The sequence below is a fragment of the Urocitellus parryii genome, chromosome X, assembly GCF_045843805.1.
Source record: "Urocitellus parryii isolate mUroPar1 chromosome X, mUroPar1.hap1, whole genome shotgun sequence".
In the NCBI taxonomy this organism is placed as follows: Eukaryota; Metazoa; Chordata; class Mammalia; order Rodentia; family Sciuridae; genus Urocitellus; species Urocitellus parryii.
This window is the reverse complement of record NC_135547.1, coordinates 80821317-80837415: the sequence shown is the minus strand read 5'-3', so window position 1 is coordinate 80837415 and position 16099 is coordinate 80821317. Positions and strand designations below refer to the sequence as shown.

The window sequence follows — 16099 nt, the reverse complement described above, 5'->3', positions numbered from 1 at the left end:
TAGCAATAAAACAATATGGTTTGGATATGCTTTTTTTGGGAAGTACTGGTGATTGAACCCAGAGGTAATCCACCACTGAGTTACATCTCTAGTCTTTTTTGTTTGTTTGTTTGTTTTTGAGACAGGGTCTCACTAGGTTGCCCAGGCTGGCCTAAACTTCTACTACAACAACAGAAAGAAAGATAAAATGACTAGATGAAGTAAAGCGTGGCAAAATATGGAAAACTGTTAAGTCTGGGAGATGGATTATGTGGTCTTATGAAACTTTTCTCTCTACTGCCAGGTATATTTGAAAATTTCTGTAAGAAGTTAAAAAAAAGAGAAAGGAAAAGAATGAAGATAAATACCTCAGGAGGATATTTTCAGAGTTAAGAGTTACAATAGTTGCTTCTGTAGCTTGTAGTGAAATCAGCTTTGCAAGAGCCTCTGATGTTTTGCCCTATAAATTAAAACAAATACATTAGCAATGCTAAGAAATAGAATGTTCAGATCTTAATTAAAATTAAGATATAACTTTAACATTTACCAAAAAGTCAGCTTTGGAAATATTAATTTGTTCAAACGAGAAAAAAGTTCATATCAAAAATATGAAGCGGGCTGGGGCTGTAGCTCAGTGGCAGAGCACTTGCCTAGCATGCATGAGGCACTGGGTTTGATCCTCAGCACCACATAAAAATAAATAAATAAAATAAAGGCATTTTGTCCATCTATAACTACAATAAAAATATTTAGAAATGAAGCATACAAAATATTGAAAGTATTAAATATATTTTATTAAAAGTATACATTAAAAAGAAAATATTAGGAATTCAATAAATACATTGGAAAAGGACATAATAGGCAAATCATTTAAAAAGAAATATAAATATCCACTGCATGGAATAGTGTGTATTACTAATGGAAAAAATACAAGCTAAAGCAACCCATTAATATCATTTAATGCCTAATAACTTTGCCTAATAACTGCCTAATAACTGACATACCCTTGACGGCAAAACACTTCTGGCTACAACTTATAGCAAGAAACAGAGAAAGTTTTATGCCCTTTAACCTGGTAATCACATTCTTTATAATTTCAATAAAGATACTAGTTCAAAAGAAATAACTATTAGACATGAATATGTTCAATGCAGAATTATCTAAAATTTTTTAAAAATGGAAACAACCTAATTGTGAACAAAAGCAAAATAGTAAACTAAAGAATGCTGACTTAATATGCTATTATTCAGAAATATTAATAATTGCCGGGTGCGATGATGCACACCTGTAATCCCAGCAGTTGGTAGACTGAGGCAGGAGGATCACAAGTTCAAAGCTAGCTCAGCAAAAAGGAGGTGCTGAGCAACTCAGTGAGACTCTGTCTCTAAATGAAATAGAAAATAGGGCTGGGGATGTGGCTCAGTGGTTGAGTGCCCGAGTTCAACCCCTGGTATGCCCCATAAAAAAAAAAGAAAGAAATATGAAATAATTCTCTAGACTGCAAAAACTGGGGAAAAAACTTATAGTGTTAAGGATACAAAGTGCTAAATATACATTATGTTTGTAAATCTTAAAAAGAAAGGAATTAGAAAGCAACTTAAATTATAACATTGGGACCATGGATGAAATTTTTCCATCATTATTTTAAACCATGTGGTTACATCAGTCTTTTAATTAGTAATGTGATATAAATAAGTGTTTCTCAAATATCTCCCTCTTAAAATAACCATGTACATACTTTATTCTATAAATTTGTTAAATCTATTAAAGTACTATTCAACTTAAATATTACCAAAACAAAAATACTTCTTTCATGAAAGGGAATCAGGAGAAAGGGGAGGGAAAACTAAAGGAAGGTAATGGGGAAGTAGATAAATCAGAGTATGTTATTGGCATGTACTTATATGTCACAATGAAACCATTCAAATGCACTAATAAAAAATGTTCAAAGGGGAGGTACTGGGGAATGGAATTAACCAAATTACATTATATGCATATATGAATATGTAACAACAAATCCCATTATTATGTATAATTATAATGCACCAATAAAAGTAAATTTTAAAAACCAATTTTTCCCAAAACCTACTTATTGCAGTAAATGGTTTACTATATAAATCAATGTAGAAAATATTGTGGTCATTTATCTGATACCCAGGATTTTAATAAACATCAACCTTTATTACTTTACCTTTGCTATATGTTCCAGCCATCGGCCTAGTGCAATAAACACAAACAACATAGGAGGTGTGTCAAAGAAAGTAATAGGGTTCACTTTGGCTCTCTCATACATTGCAACCAGAAGAATAACCAAAGAGTAGGCAAATGCAATGGTGGTTGCCAGCACAATCAGTACATCCATATTTGCTGTCTTATGCTTCAATGCTTTGTAAGCTTGAATGTAGAAGTACCAGCCTCCGAAAAACTGTAATATAGGAATGATAATCATTCAGTATTTAAAAATACCAAAATCCACATGTACTCTTCAACAACTTAAAGTATCAATATCTACAATTCCTTTGGCTTTTAACTGATACACAAATATAAGGGGAGATTTTTAAGCTGGGGCAAGTTTATATTTTAGCAGATGTGGATGTAGAAATTCAAATTGCTGTACAAGTCCTTGAGGGCTGTCTTTTGTGATCCAATGGATATTTCACATTATAAGGAAAGATAGCTAGTTCTTGGATTTTTCTTTTTGATATTAACAAAACACAACAACAAGGACAAAAATTTACATTTTGGTCAGGATTTTAAAATATTTTTGTTATACATGTTAAAAGTTATAATAACAGTAGAATCTATTTTGATACATTTATATGAGCACGGACAATATCTTATTCTAATCAGGATCCCTAATTAGGATGTAATGTTGAGATTCACTGTGGTGTATTTATATATGTATGTAGTAAAGTTATATCAGATTCATAAAACTCAACCCCTTCACCTAGTACCATTAGTCATCCTAAGTGGTATTTTACAAGCTATTGGATCTATTGGCTGCATTTGTTGGTAAACATAACTAGAAAGCTCATTTTCATTAGTATGAGAAACATACTAAGATGTTTTTAAAATCATTATTACCTTTTATAAGGATCAAATAAAGGAATAAATTTATTAAATGGAAGTGTTCTATTCCACAAAGTTCATCTCAAGGGCTGGGGTTGTGGCTCAGTGGTAAAGTGATTGCCTAGCACGTGCAAAACCCTGGGTTTGATCCTCAGCACCACGTAAAAATAAATAAATAAAATAAAGGTATTGTGTCCAACTAAAAAATAAATATATATATATATATAAAAAGTTTATCTCAAAACAAGGGTTGAAAACATACAGAAAGTAAGAAACTGAAGTGCCAGGGAAAAATAATAAATATAAAGCTATATTCAGAAATAGATATGAATATCAAATCCAAAAATTTGAATTCTTGTTCTCTGCTTTGTCATTAACAACATTCTTAGGAATTAAATGACATCTTTTATGTACTTCAACTAACTATTCAGTTTAAAATTAGTTTTGTAAAACATCCAACATAAAATGATCAGATATCTCACTAATACCTGTTTTGCAATCAGAAATAACTTCCCCAGCCACATTTTGGATATTTTTTCATTACTACCAAATATGCATGCTATATTTCACTTGCCTGTACAGGTACACATAATAAAAAAGACAGCAAATTCATAATGGACAATCCTGGCAGGATCTGGCGCTCCAGGAACATAGAAGAATGAATGTTGATCATTTCCTCATTACTAATGTTCCGATTATGGTGAAGAGTTGTAAGGTGGTGGTCCATAACCATCATATATATCATCAGCCCCATTACAGGAATACAGAAAAATAGGCTCACAAGGAAGGACCGTCTCCATCTTACATGGAAAAAAGTAAGAAAAGAAACATAATTTATTAAGTAACTAATGGTTAAAGATGCTATATACTATAAAGAAATTCAAATTGTAACCTTTCTACCTAGTATAAGGATGACATAAAAACTCATATGCTATCAGGAAGTTAAATTTTCAATGAGAGTCAAAATCTGTTTTTTTTTTTACTGACATCCCAAAAAAGTACTTACTGTCTTATTTCTCGTTTATGGTCTAGGTGACTTGCTGACCGATCCTTCTTGACCAAAGAAGCTTCAAAACCTAAGCTCTAAGGAAATTCATGAGAAAACAATTATTTCACTCAACATATAAATATTATATAGAGAAATTCTAAGCCATGATATTGTTATTTAGAGCAATTCAGTTCAATTACTGAGTGTAAGTCCCTCTGGGAAATATGTAGATTATGTGCTTCCTGATGTTGATTACCTTTGTTTCTAATATTTCATCAAATAAGTTAATATTTCCTTAATTTTAGTTAATGTCTACCTTTCTTCTCTCAAACTAACAATTTAACTCAACTGCAGTTGTCCTCAGTAGAGGTTCTCATTAATAGTTCACAAAAGGGCTGGGGTTGTGGCTTGGCGATAGCGTGCTCCTCTTGCACGTGGGAGTCGCTAGGTTCAATCCTCAGCACCACATAAAAATAAATAAATAAAATTAAAGTATTGTGTCCAATTACAACTAACAAAAATTTTTTTAAAAAAAATAGTTCACAAAAGCTAGCACCATACTAAATACATTATTCAAGGCCTCATGTATGCTAGTCTTGATTCTATCAGAAATAGAACTTAAATGAAAATCATTTTCCCCAATAAAACAAAGTATAAAAAGGAAATTACACCTAAATGAGACTCACATGAGTTTAGATACTAACATACACTATATTTTTAACTGCTAGGAAAACTGTTGCCATCTTACATCTCGGTAGTGTAGTACAGAGAAGAGAGTCAGAGTGATTAGGTTCAAATCCCAGTTATACTTACCAGTTATGGACAAGTAACTTCTCATAACCTGAGTATCCTCATCTCCAAAATTAAGATGGCTATGCTGCTATGGGAATTAGGAATTGAAGCTTTGCAATCTTGCATTATTGAGTACCTTCACGTCAATATGATACCTTTGTGTCATACGTACTCAATAATTCTAGCTTCACTAAGATGTTAATGGTATTATTACCTTTACTAATTGGATCTTCTCTGAATTATTAATATACTTTAGATTATTGGAAGATCAATTTTACAGCACACTGAAATTGTTAAAGGACTTTCCATGTATTATTGCTTAAAATTTGCTAAAGAACACAGGATAAATATGGTGCAAAGAAAAGGGCTTGTCTTTTTTAATTCTTTTACTTTAACTTAAAAACAGAGTTTTTGCTTTGACCTAACAATGTATCTAACATGATGCTTAATCTGCTTAGTGATTAACAAAAATCTTACTCATAACAAATCTGATTTATTTCCATTTTCTATAGCTTATGGTATACTTAGAGTATAGCTTATGGTATAGCTTATGCCTAACATGTGTGAAGCCCTAAGTTTGATCCCCAGCACCACACACATAAAAAGTCTTCACTTCCATTTTCTAAATATTTTAAGTGAGTTGTAGTTCTAAATTAAGTCTGTTTGTAATTAATAGTGCTTTAAATGTACCTTTGCTTAAATTTTCCTAACAAAGACCAAGGAAAAAAATCAGAAACATTTGCATTAGATTTTGAGATAGAGAGATCTTGTCTGGAATATTCAAAGGGGTCAGATTTTTTTTTCATTATCTCTATCTGAAGTAAAACAGATGTGATATACTGAGGTGTTGGTTAAGTAGGTAAGAATACAGAAGTGCAAAGCCTTGGTACTTACTTCAATTGTATGGATAATATCTCTGGGACCAATAATTTCTGGATCATATTTAATATGTGCTTTGTTTGTTGCCAGGGCCACAGAGCAGTAGAAGACCCCTCTGTGTTTTGTGAGAGTAGACTCTATTTTATGTACACAAGAGGCACATGTCATTCCTCTTACCTGTAGAAGAAAAAGCCTTTGTTATTCAGAAATATTCTTTTTCCTTCCATTAAATATGAGTTAGTACTTTTAACTAAAAGGACTCTTAAGAAAAATCTCATCTGTCCTGTCAGTATGCTTCAGATATTATTATTAGAATATCATTTTTATATTTTATATTAGAATATCATATTTATATTACATGAAACAAAGATATATAGTCCAGATAGAAGAGTATTTCATTAAAAATCTATCTCTTCCTGTCCCTACTACTAAGTAATAGAGGATTTGGTATCTCTCATTGTTTCTCATATCTAAATGCCTTGCTTCTCTCTAGATTTTTTTGCATCCTGCTGAAGTATATAGCCTTTAATATTACTTTCAGTGAAAGTTAATAGGTGACTAAAAAGTTTCAACTTTGTGTCTATAAAGATATGGTTTTCTCTACATCTTAAGTTGGGTTATTGTTTAGTTATGTATTAAAATTTAAATTGAATGGGCAGGATTTTCAGAATGACTATGTGAGGACCTCAGCAAATCCTTTCCTCAAAGAAAAACAATAGGCCAGGCCTATCACAGGTGCACACCTTTAACACTGGCAACCTGGGAGGCTAAGGTAGGAAGATAACAAGTTTGAGGCCAGCCTGGGCAACTTAGAGGGATTACAGGCATGTGCCACTGTGCCTGGCTGTATTGTTATTCTTTTAAATAGCTGTATTTTGTTCCATAACATGTCTACACTTAATTTATATAGCCATTTCTTATTAAAAGACATTTAGGTTGGATCTAAATTTTTGTTCTTAAAGTTTTATAACAAATATAACTTTATATATGCTCATATTTCTATAGGAAAGAACCCTAGCAGCTGATTTTCCAGGTTGGAGAAAATGATCTTTTTTGGAAAATGATCATTTGAAACCAGTATGCCCTACATCTGTTCTATAAATTCATTTATAAAATTTAAATCTTTAGTGTATCTGGAATTCATTCTTTACTAGATAGAAATCATGCTACATTAAAAAGTTGATTTTCATTTACTCATTCAAACCTAATTCTTAATGAACATACAACAATTATATTCTATGCTTGAAGACCACCACAAACTCATATTTTATCTTTCCTTTATTTCATTATATATCTTATTTTCCCAGCCTTTATCTTCAGAACTTTTCTATGAACCCTCACCAAGTTTCCCTGGAAATTTTATTAACCATACAAAAAGTCTTACTTACAACAAGTTCCAAAACACCATCCCCTTCATCAGCATTTTCTATCAAAGTGGCACCAAATCCAAGGTCTCGGATGAATTCTGCTATCAATGGTGGTTGTATAACAGTAGGATTATATCTTACTTCTGCCTTGCCAGCCATCAGGGCAACAAGTACAGAAAATATTCCTAGGATAAATAAAACAATAGAGATAATAGTCCTTCTAAAAAAAGAGTAATGTTATAATTATATTTTTGTATTTTTTCATTTAACTATAAAGGATCAAAGTAAAATTAATTACTTAACTTTATACAAGTCTTGAACCCAAACCAAATAAAACTCTTTGTCCTTCATAAACCTTTTATGGAAAGTTTCAGTTATATACGCATAAGAGAGGAAAAACACAAATAACTTGATGCAAACGTCACCCAGATTCTACAATTATCAATACTACTTGGCCAATTTTCTTTTTCTTTTAAGAGACAGGATCTCCCTATGTTGCCCAGACTAGCCTCTAACGCTTGGGCACAAGTGATCCTTGGGAAGTAGCTAGGACTACAGGTATGTGCCACCACACCCAGCTTTTATTTATCTATATTACTACACATGGTATTCCTCGCCCTCTACCTGGATTATGTTGAAGAAAATCCCAGATGTTATATCATTTCATGTGTAAATATTTAAATATGTATTTCTCAAAGATAAAGACCCCAAAGATAATCAAAATAGGGTTGGGGTGTATCTCAGTTGTAGAATGCTTGCTTATCTTGCATAGAGCCCCAGCAACACAAAATATAAATGAATAACCATAATACCATTTTGCACCTAAAATAATTCTTCATTATCATCAAATACTCAGGAAGTATTCACATTTCTACAAATTGTATTATAACTATTCATTAGTTTAACAGTTTTTTGCTTGAATTGGGATCCAAGTAAGCCCTATGGATTGTAATCAGTAAATTGACTATACTTGTAAACATAAGCATTTTTAGAAGCTAATAAGATAGAGTTCTGGAGAAAGTAACTTAGACAATCATCACAATTGTAGCAAAGAATCCAAGAATATACCAATGTACATATTGTAATATTATTAAATAATAATCATTTCTTAAAATTCTTCAGTTTCATTGTCTAGCACACACTAAGCTAAAAGGCTCTTATTCCTTGGGAAAAAAAGTGTCATACAACTTGCTAACAAAGCAATCAACATGATTGCTGTTTGTTGGTACAAACTTTTGTTAAAATCCATTTCAGGGCCTGGGGATGTGGCTCAAGCGGTAGCATGCTCGCCTGGCATGCGTGCGGCCCAGGTTCGATCCTCAGCACCACATACAAACAAAGATGTTGTGTCTGCCGAAAACTAAAAAATAAATATTAAAAAATTCTCTCTCTCTCTCTCCTCTCTCACTCTCTCTTTAAAAAAAAAATCCATTTCACTTATGTAGACTAGCTACTGCTGTCACTGCAAGAAGATAATTAACTCCACACAGCAGAATAGCAGCACTTTCTAGGAATCTGTGGTACTTGGTGGCTATCTGACAGGAAATGGAGCTAATAGTCCATAGGTCAGCTCTGCAGTTTGACAGGAAGGAAAAAAAATACTGAATATTAATTTAATAATAGTTTCAAGTTTAAAAGTACCTAATATACAAACTCTATGCATTTTGGGCTTTATGGGTACCAAATAATTGAGATGATCAGTTTACAAGAAGAATGTCAATAGGAAGAGAAGGGTATACAGAAAGAGGGAAAAAAATCTTTTTGTTTCAGTTGATTGTAATCTATAGCTAAGCAGAAACAGAAAGGAAATATAATTTTTCAGATTTCAAAAATGTTGAAACTTATGTTCAGGGGCTGGGGTTGTAGCTCAATGGCAGAGCGTTCATCTAGTATGTGTGAGGCACTGGGTTTGATCCTCAGAACCACATAAAAATAGACAAAATAAATACATTCTGTCCATCTACAACTACAAAAAAATTAAAAAAATATAAATTAAAAATATAAAAATTCAATCACTTATATAGTTAATTTTTTAAAATTCCTCTAACTATAATTGGAACTCTTTTGATTCTTTTCTTTTTCTTCTTTTTGGTAGTGGAAATTAAACCCAGAATTAATTTTTTTAAAAAAAGCACCTGCTCTACAACTGAATTTTACTTTCACTGACTCTATTCATTTTTAGAAATATAATGCACACTTAATTGAGTAAATGCTAATGCTACTTAGTTTAAGAAAAGTGAATATAGTGACCAAAGCAAGGTTAGCAATATACCTAATTGGGCTAAGAGGTGATAAAGGGTACAGTATATAGTAAATGGAACAAAGTGCTGAATGAACTAAAAAAATTTTGTAACTGGTACAGGTATTGCTTGTTTCATAAAAAGCCAATTTCTGAATTGCCCCAAAATATTCAGTTCCCTAATTAAACAGGAACCTTGCTAGCTTCTTTTTGTTCACTTGCTTGGCAACCTCCCTCTTTTTTGAAATAATCAAAATAACTTAAGCGTTTACCACATTCCAGTTTAAAATCATGGGGGGGGGGGCTGTAATGAAGGATGCAGACATAACAGAATGCAGATAAGATAGTATTAAACTGAAGATGGCTCTGTATATCATATATTTTGTTGAAATAATGTTTTCACCTTAATACATAGATGTTGTGATTATTACATACACTTGGAGTTATTTACCCAATGATGAGGGTAAGTTTACACTCATCCTTATTTCCTTATCCAACCCTTGTGAATGTATGACTGAGATATTTAGTAGGTTAGGACAACCTAAGTACCAAAACTAAGACTTAGATCTCATTAAACATAATACATAATCAATATATAATAACTGTAACATCTGAATGGTTAAGAAGAATCCTGTTATACTGAAAGTCTGTAAGTATGAATGTATATAATAAGCTAAAACATCTGAGCATGATTGAATTTAAAAAATTGTGGTATAGATGTTCTAAAATTTATAACTTAAAATCTGGACACAATATTAAGCAATTTTTGCACAGTTTTACCATAAGCAAAGATCAGATAGCAAACTGTTAGAAAAGAACAAATATAGTTTAAAAAATATTGTTTTTGATCGACTGCTTGATCCAGGTATGGTAACACTGAAACCCTGATGGATTCTAATTTTCAGTTTTAAGCATAGCTTTAACAGAAAATTTGTTTCTTAAAATCCATTGTAGCGATGATTCATAAAGAAAAGTAATCCTGTGTATTTCCTTCTGCTATTTTTTTCTGTAATTGTCATTGACATTAAAATGTAACCATGAGGTAAACGAGATAACACTAACAAAAACTGGCTATTAGGACATCAAGGTGGTTCAGCATATCACTGACAATATTTATGAAGAATCATAAATGTGGTTGCAAAACACATAAGAGAACAAAAGGAAAAGAATTCTAAAATTAGTATACAAAATATCAAGCATTAAGTGCCTTACCTTCTTCACGCCTTAAATTCCTTTCAATGTTTGCTACACAAGAAGCACAAGTCATGCCGGTAACCTGTATGTAACACTTAGATGAAGTCTTCGCCTCCTCCTTATTATGAACTGGTGTCATTGTCTTATTTAATTCAATAGTTGATGACAAAGGTGGAATTTCTGATGAGGGCTGAGCTATCACTACTAATGGTTCATTTGTATCTAGAAGAAAGGGAAAGATTCTTTTAATTTGTGATATTGATTATTCTCCAGCTGCCACCTTGTCACATATTACAATCCACATCCCCAAACACTGCCAACCCATTTATTTAAAACCAAAAAGTCCTACAATCCTCAGCAAATATGTAGTCTTTACACTTTCCCAGCATTAACTTCCAGTTTCAACAGTGCCCAATATACTGTACTGAAAGCTATGCAAATACAGTCTGTCTTTCAGCCAGGTATGGTGGCACATTCCTGTAATTCCAGCAATTTGAGAAACTGAGGCAGGAGATTGTAAATTTGAGGCAGGAATGGGCACCTTAGCAAAATCCTGTTTCAAAAAATATAAAGGGCTGGGAAATGTAACTCGGTGGTAGAGTGCCCCTGGGTTTAATCCCTATCACAAAATGACAACAACAAAACAGTATTTTCAGACTGTGACTGAATCCAGGTAAGTGAAAACATGAAAAGTGAAACCCTGGACAAGGGAAGACTATTAAGTGAAACAAAAAGCAGTTTATAAAACAGCATTGCAATATGATTTCATCTAAAATGTTTCGGGCATATGCATAAGAAAGCATGGAAAGCTATATAACAAATTTAACAGTGACTACTTCTGGAGTGGGGTTAAGGCAGGGATAGAATGAGAGAAGAACAAATTCCCTCTACTGATGCTCCTTATAGTTTGAAATTTTTAGCACACATTTAAAATGTCTTTGTGGACAGTATAAGAGACAAGGAATAAGAAGTAGTCTTCATTTTGCATAAAGGAGTATTCAGAGAATCTCTATATAGAATATTTATAAACCATGGAACAATTGTCATCCCAGAAGCTCCCCTATAGTCTCAGAAAATATGTCCTAGTTTAGCCATTGAGGTATTAATCGCTTCCCCAAAAGGGAAAGATCATTCTAATACATTTCTGCACCTATAAAAAATGCCAAAACTTTTCCTCTCCTGTTCATGAAGAAGTGATATGGAAATTTCTACTGACCTATCTAAGTTGTTCTTTCTCCCACTTGGACCAAAAAAAAACAATGCAATTCTATTTGGGCTAGTGCACAAAAGAACCCTTGCATGCACAGTTTCCAGGATGTTGAAGAAGAGCATCTTTGGAAGAAACTTTAACAAAAGCCTGATCATTTCCCCAGATTTCTCATATAAGGGGCTGGGGTTGTGGCTAGCAGTAGAGCGCTCGCCCAGCATGTGCAAGGTCCTGGGTTCAATACTCAGCACCACATAAAAATAAATAAATAAAGTTACGGGGTATAATCCATGTATGTATAATATGTCAAAATACACTCTATTGTTACAAATATCTAAAAACATCAAATAAAAAAATGCAGATTCTGGTTTTGTACACTGTAGTTGGGACCTGGGATTCTGCACTTCTACCAATCTCCCAGCTGATGGCCATGCGGCCCAATATGGGTACAGCAAAAGACAGTTTCAATAGTAAAGGACCATATTCTCCCCATTCCTAAATTTGTCAATATCTGATCTTTTTACACACACACACACACACACACACACACACACACACACACATTTTACTTATAGTTGGATACAATACCTTTTATTTTTTTAATGTGGTGCTGAGGATTGAACCTAGTGCCTCCAACATGCTAGGCGAGTGCTCTACCACTGAGCCACGACCCCAGCCCCAATATCTAATCTTAAGTGAATCACTTTGGAAAACTATTCATTCATATTATAATAATGTTATTTAGAATACTGAAGGAGAAAATTTACCAAATATTACCACCCTTTTTGTTTTGTTTTATTTGTTTGTTTACACTACTCAGGATTGAAACCAGGGCCTTATCCATGCTAAGAAAGCACAACTGAGACAGATCCCCAGCCCTTTAAAAAAATTGAAACAGGCTGGCCTCCAACTTGCGATCTTTCTGTGTCAGCCTCCAGTGTAGCTAGAACTACAGACATGAGCAACTTCACCCAGCTTCACTGTTATCTTAAAGGACTCAAAAAGTAGGCTCCTTCAGCAAAAGGTAATAACTTCGGCTTTGAATAAATCCATTATTCTAATATAGCCAGAAACTTCATTCATTCTCTCATAATTACTACTGAATCTTAATTGTGAACTTAGACAATGAGAAAAAATGGTTTGTAGTTCCCATCACTGTAAGTCTTGTTTCAGAGCCATTTAGTTATTTTAGGTACCAGAGGTAACCTTGAATACCATCTGCAATTTTCACACTCTGGAAGTACAGTATTAAAGTCACAGAGGTGGACCCTTCAGTTACTGAGACATGACTTCTAAATAAAGAGTCATAAAACAGTGACCTTTAGTCCTGTGAGTGTGGCAATCAAATAACAAAAGCTTCTACCTTTCACAAAGACAGTGAAGTACTAAAAGGTCCAATGAACAAATGGTTGATGTATGTCTGTCTTTTTTGGGTGGTGGTGGAGATTGAACCCAGGGCCTCTGTGCATACTAGGGAATCACTCTCCCAACTGAGCTATATCCCCAGCCCCTGGCTGGCTTGTAATTAGCTTTTCTACAATACTTCTTATGCTTAAATAAATTAAAAGGAAAGTTGTTTTTCCTATACTTGAGACAATAATTAGAAATTATTAAAAAATCTGAAGGATTTACAATCCAATACTCAAAAGTAGAAGGGGCTCAGTGTAATGTAACAAATACGTAATCTAAAAATGGCTGAAAAACAATGATAAACATCATGTTTGCAATTTACTCTCAAATAGTTCACACACAAAATAATATTCACATATGTATGTATGTATATACATAAATGTATATCAGAGAATGAGAAAACAAAGGTAATGAAATATGAACAACTGGGGATATAAATGAAATTGATAAACAGGTTTTCTTTGTACTGTTCTTACAATTTTCTTGTAAGTTTGAAATTATTAAAAAAAATTACAGCCTGGTGCAGTGGCACATGACTGCAATCCCAGTGATTCAAGAGGCTGACATGGGAGGATCACAAATTCAAGGCCAGCTTCAGCAACACAGCAAGAACCTGTTTCCAAATAAAAAAGGGCTAAGGATGTAGCTTAGTGGTAAAGCACCCCTGAGTTCAATCCTCAGTACTGAAAACATAAAAGTTATAAAAGGAAGAAACTTAAGAGTATTTTGTGTGCTTTAATTGGTTAATGAAAACTTCACATATTGCATGTCTTTTTATTTTACTAGAATGACAATATTGATGGTTGTGATAAAAGGCGTCTCCCATTTTTCTCACAACCTCCTTTAACATTTATGACCCATGCAGGACACAGAAGCAAAAGGCGTTGATCCCTTCATCAGAGAACAAGTCACAGGGGCAGACTCTGAGTAGAGGATTAGCTCTGACACTGATACTCAGAAAATTAAAATGGTTAGCCACAATTCTGGTAGAATCTTGAACTCTGATTGATCTCTAGCAGAACCACAGGTTGAAGTCATTTGATATCAACCTTTAATCCCAATAACATGGGTCACTGTTGTCGCAGCTCTAATTGTTTTAGAGTAACATTCATTGTGCCAGGGTTTTGTTTCATTTTAACCTATCATATCCATTAACATATTTTTATGAGCCCTAACAGATGCAGGCCATATAACCAGTTTCTGATAATTATTTTTTGAATAATTAATTCATAGGGCCCTTGACAGTAATAGGTTGAAATTTTAAAAAATGTTAAAAGTTACTGAGCATGTTGTATTGATGGTTCCCGAGGACTAGCTGGATCTCTATATGGTGTCAGGGACTAAACAAGTACTCTTGAATTCCAATTACTAGTCTGATCAAAATTTCTCCTATTGGGCTAGGGGTCTAGCTCAGTAATAGAGCACTTGCTTAGCATGTGTCAGACCCCAGGTTTGAGGAAAAGCATCACCAAAAAAAGAAAGAAAAAAAGAAATTCTGTTGCTCAAGTCCATCTTCGAAAACACCTAAGGAAATTGGGAAGTTGCAGCTCTGCTCTCATTTGTTATACAAGATATCATAAAATGGTGGCTATTTAAATTATATTATTTAATATTATTATTTTGGGTACCAGGGGTTGAACTCAGGGACATTAGACCACTGAGCCACATCCCCAGCCCTTTTTTGTATTTTATTCAAAGACAGGTTCTCACTGAGTTGCTTATCACCTTGCTTTTTGCTGAGGCTGGCTTTGAACTCATGATCCTCCTGCCTTAGCCACCCGAGCTGCTAGATTATAGGTGTGCGCCACCGTGCCTGGCTAATATATTTTTATTGGATTAAATGAAGATTCTGGACTTTGTGTAAATAAGGCTAATATAAATTCAATTCATTTTATTCATAGAGGTCAACAGAGCACATTTTTTAGACCAGTGTTCTCAAACTTTAATGTACATAATAATTACCTGGAGAGCTCATTAAAATGTAGATTTGGGTTCAATAAGTCAGCAGTGGGCTAGAGAGTCTGTATTTCTAACATGCTGCCAAGTGATGCTGATGTTGCTGATCTGTGAACCACACTTCAAGTTGCAAAAATTTAGACTCAAGTAAATAGGAAAAACTTCCTTTTTGAGTATAGTCTGAAAGTTTATGGGGCCCTTGCTTAATGTAATGACAAATACCAGATCTGAATGTGAAAAATACTTCAGTTTTATATCATATGTGATATAAATTAATTATATTTGGGTTCCTATGTGTAAGATGCAAATGAATATTATAATATAAGCAACTTGTTTTAATGATACTGATATAAACAAAACTTATTTAGGTGGTATTCATCATCGACAAAATAATACTAAATACATGCCAAAGTATTTTGATTTTATAGAAACTCTGAAAAAAACCCAACATTATGAATTATTGAAATGCAAATCAACATAATTTCAAATTCTGTCATTTTGAAAGTTTTTCAAAACTGTAAGTAGTAAAAATAAAAACACTGTAAATGGTAACAGATAAAATTAAATTTTGCTAAAACTAATTTTAGTCATTTTTATGGCTACCTGATATAGTCTCACTTCCAATATATCTATCCAATTTAAATTTTCTTTCTAGTTTCATAATTATTCCCTTTTGCAATTATAGATTCCCTAAATGTTTTTCAGTCTTTGGTACTCTTTAACTTTAATATTTTGTATAATTTTCTAATAAGGAATTATGTGTCACATTTTTAGAGCACAGTTACATTATTCATAATAGCTAACAGTAGAAACTCAAATTTCTATTAACTGATGAATGAAGAAATAAATGTGGTATATATCCATACAGTGGAATATTATGAAGTTCTGATATATCCTACAATATGGATGTACCTTGAAAACATTATGCAAAGTAAAACATTCCAGACACACAAAAGGACAAATATTATATGATCCCATTTATATGAGATGGGGGAGGTGGGAGAGAGGGCAAAAGAAGG

The 16099-nt window shown here is 33.1% G+C and overlaps 1 protein-coding gene across 1 annotated transcript in view; it reads right to left on the bottom strand.

Moving 5' to 3' along the window:
• Atp7a (ATPase copper transporting alpha) overlaps window positions 1-16099 on the bottom strand; it is a 142227-nt gene that overhangs the window by 25515 nt on the left and 100613 nt on the right. Inside the window, exons 6-12 of the mRNA XM_077794064.1 lie at window positions 10526-10729; window positions 7096-7259; window positions 5723-5884; window positions 4055-4131; window positions 3623-3848; window positions 2171-2404; window positions 348-439 (exon numbers count right to left, since the gene is read on the bottom strand). Of these exons, the coding sequence (XP_077650190.1) occupies window positions 348-439; window positions 2171-2404; window positions 3623-3848; window positions 4055-4131; window positions 5723-5884; window positions 7096-7259; window positions 10526-10729 (1159 nt within the window). The remainder of the gene's footprint in view (window positions 1-347; window positions 440-2170; window positions 2405-3622; window positions 3849-4054; window positions 4132-5722; window positions 5885-7095; window positions 7260-10525; window positions 10730-16099) is intronic.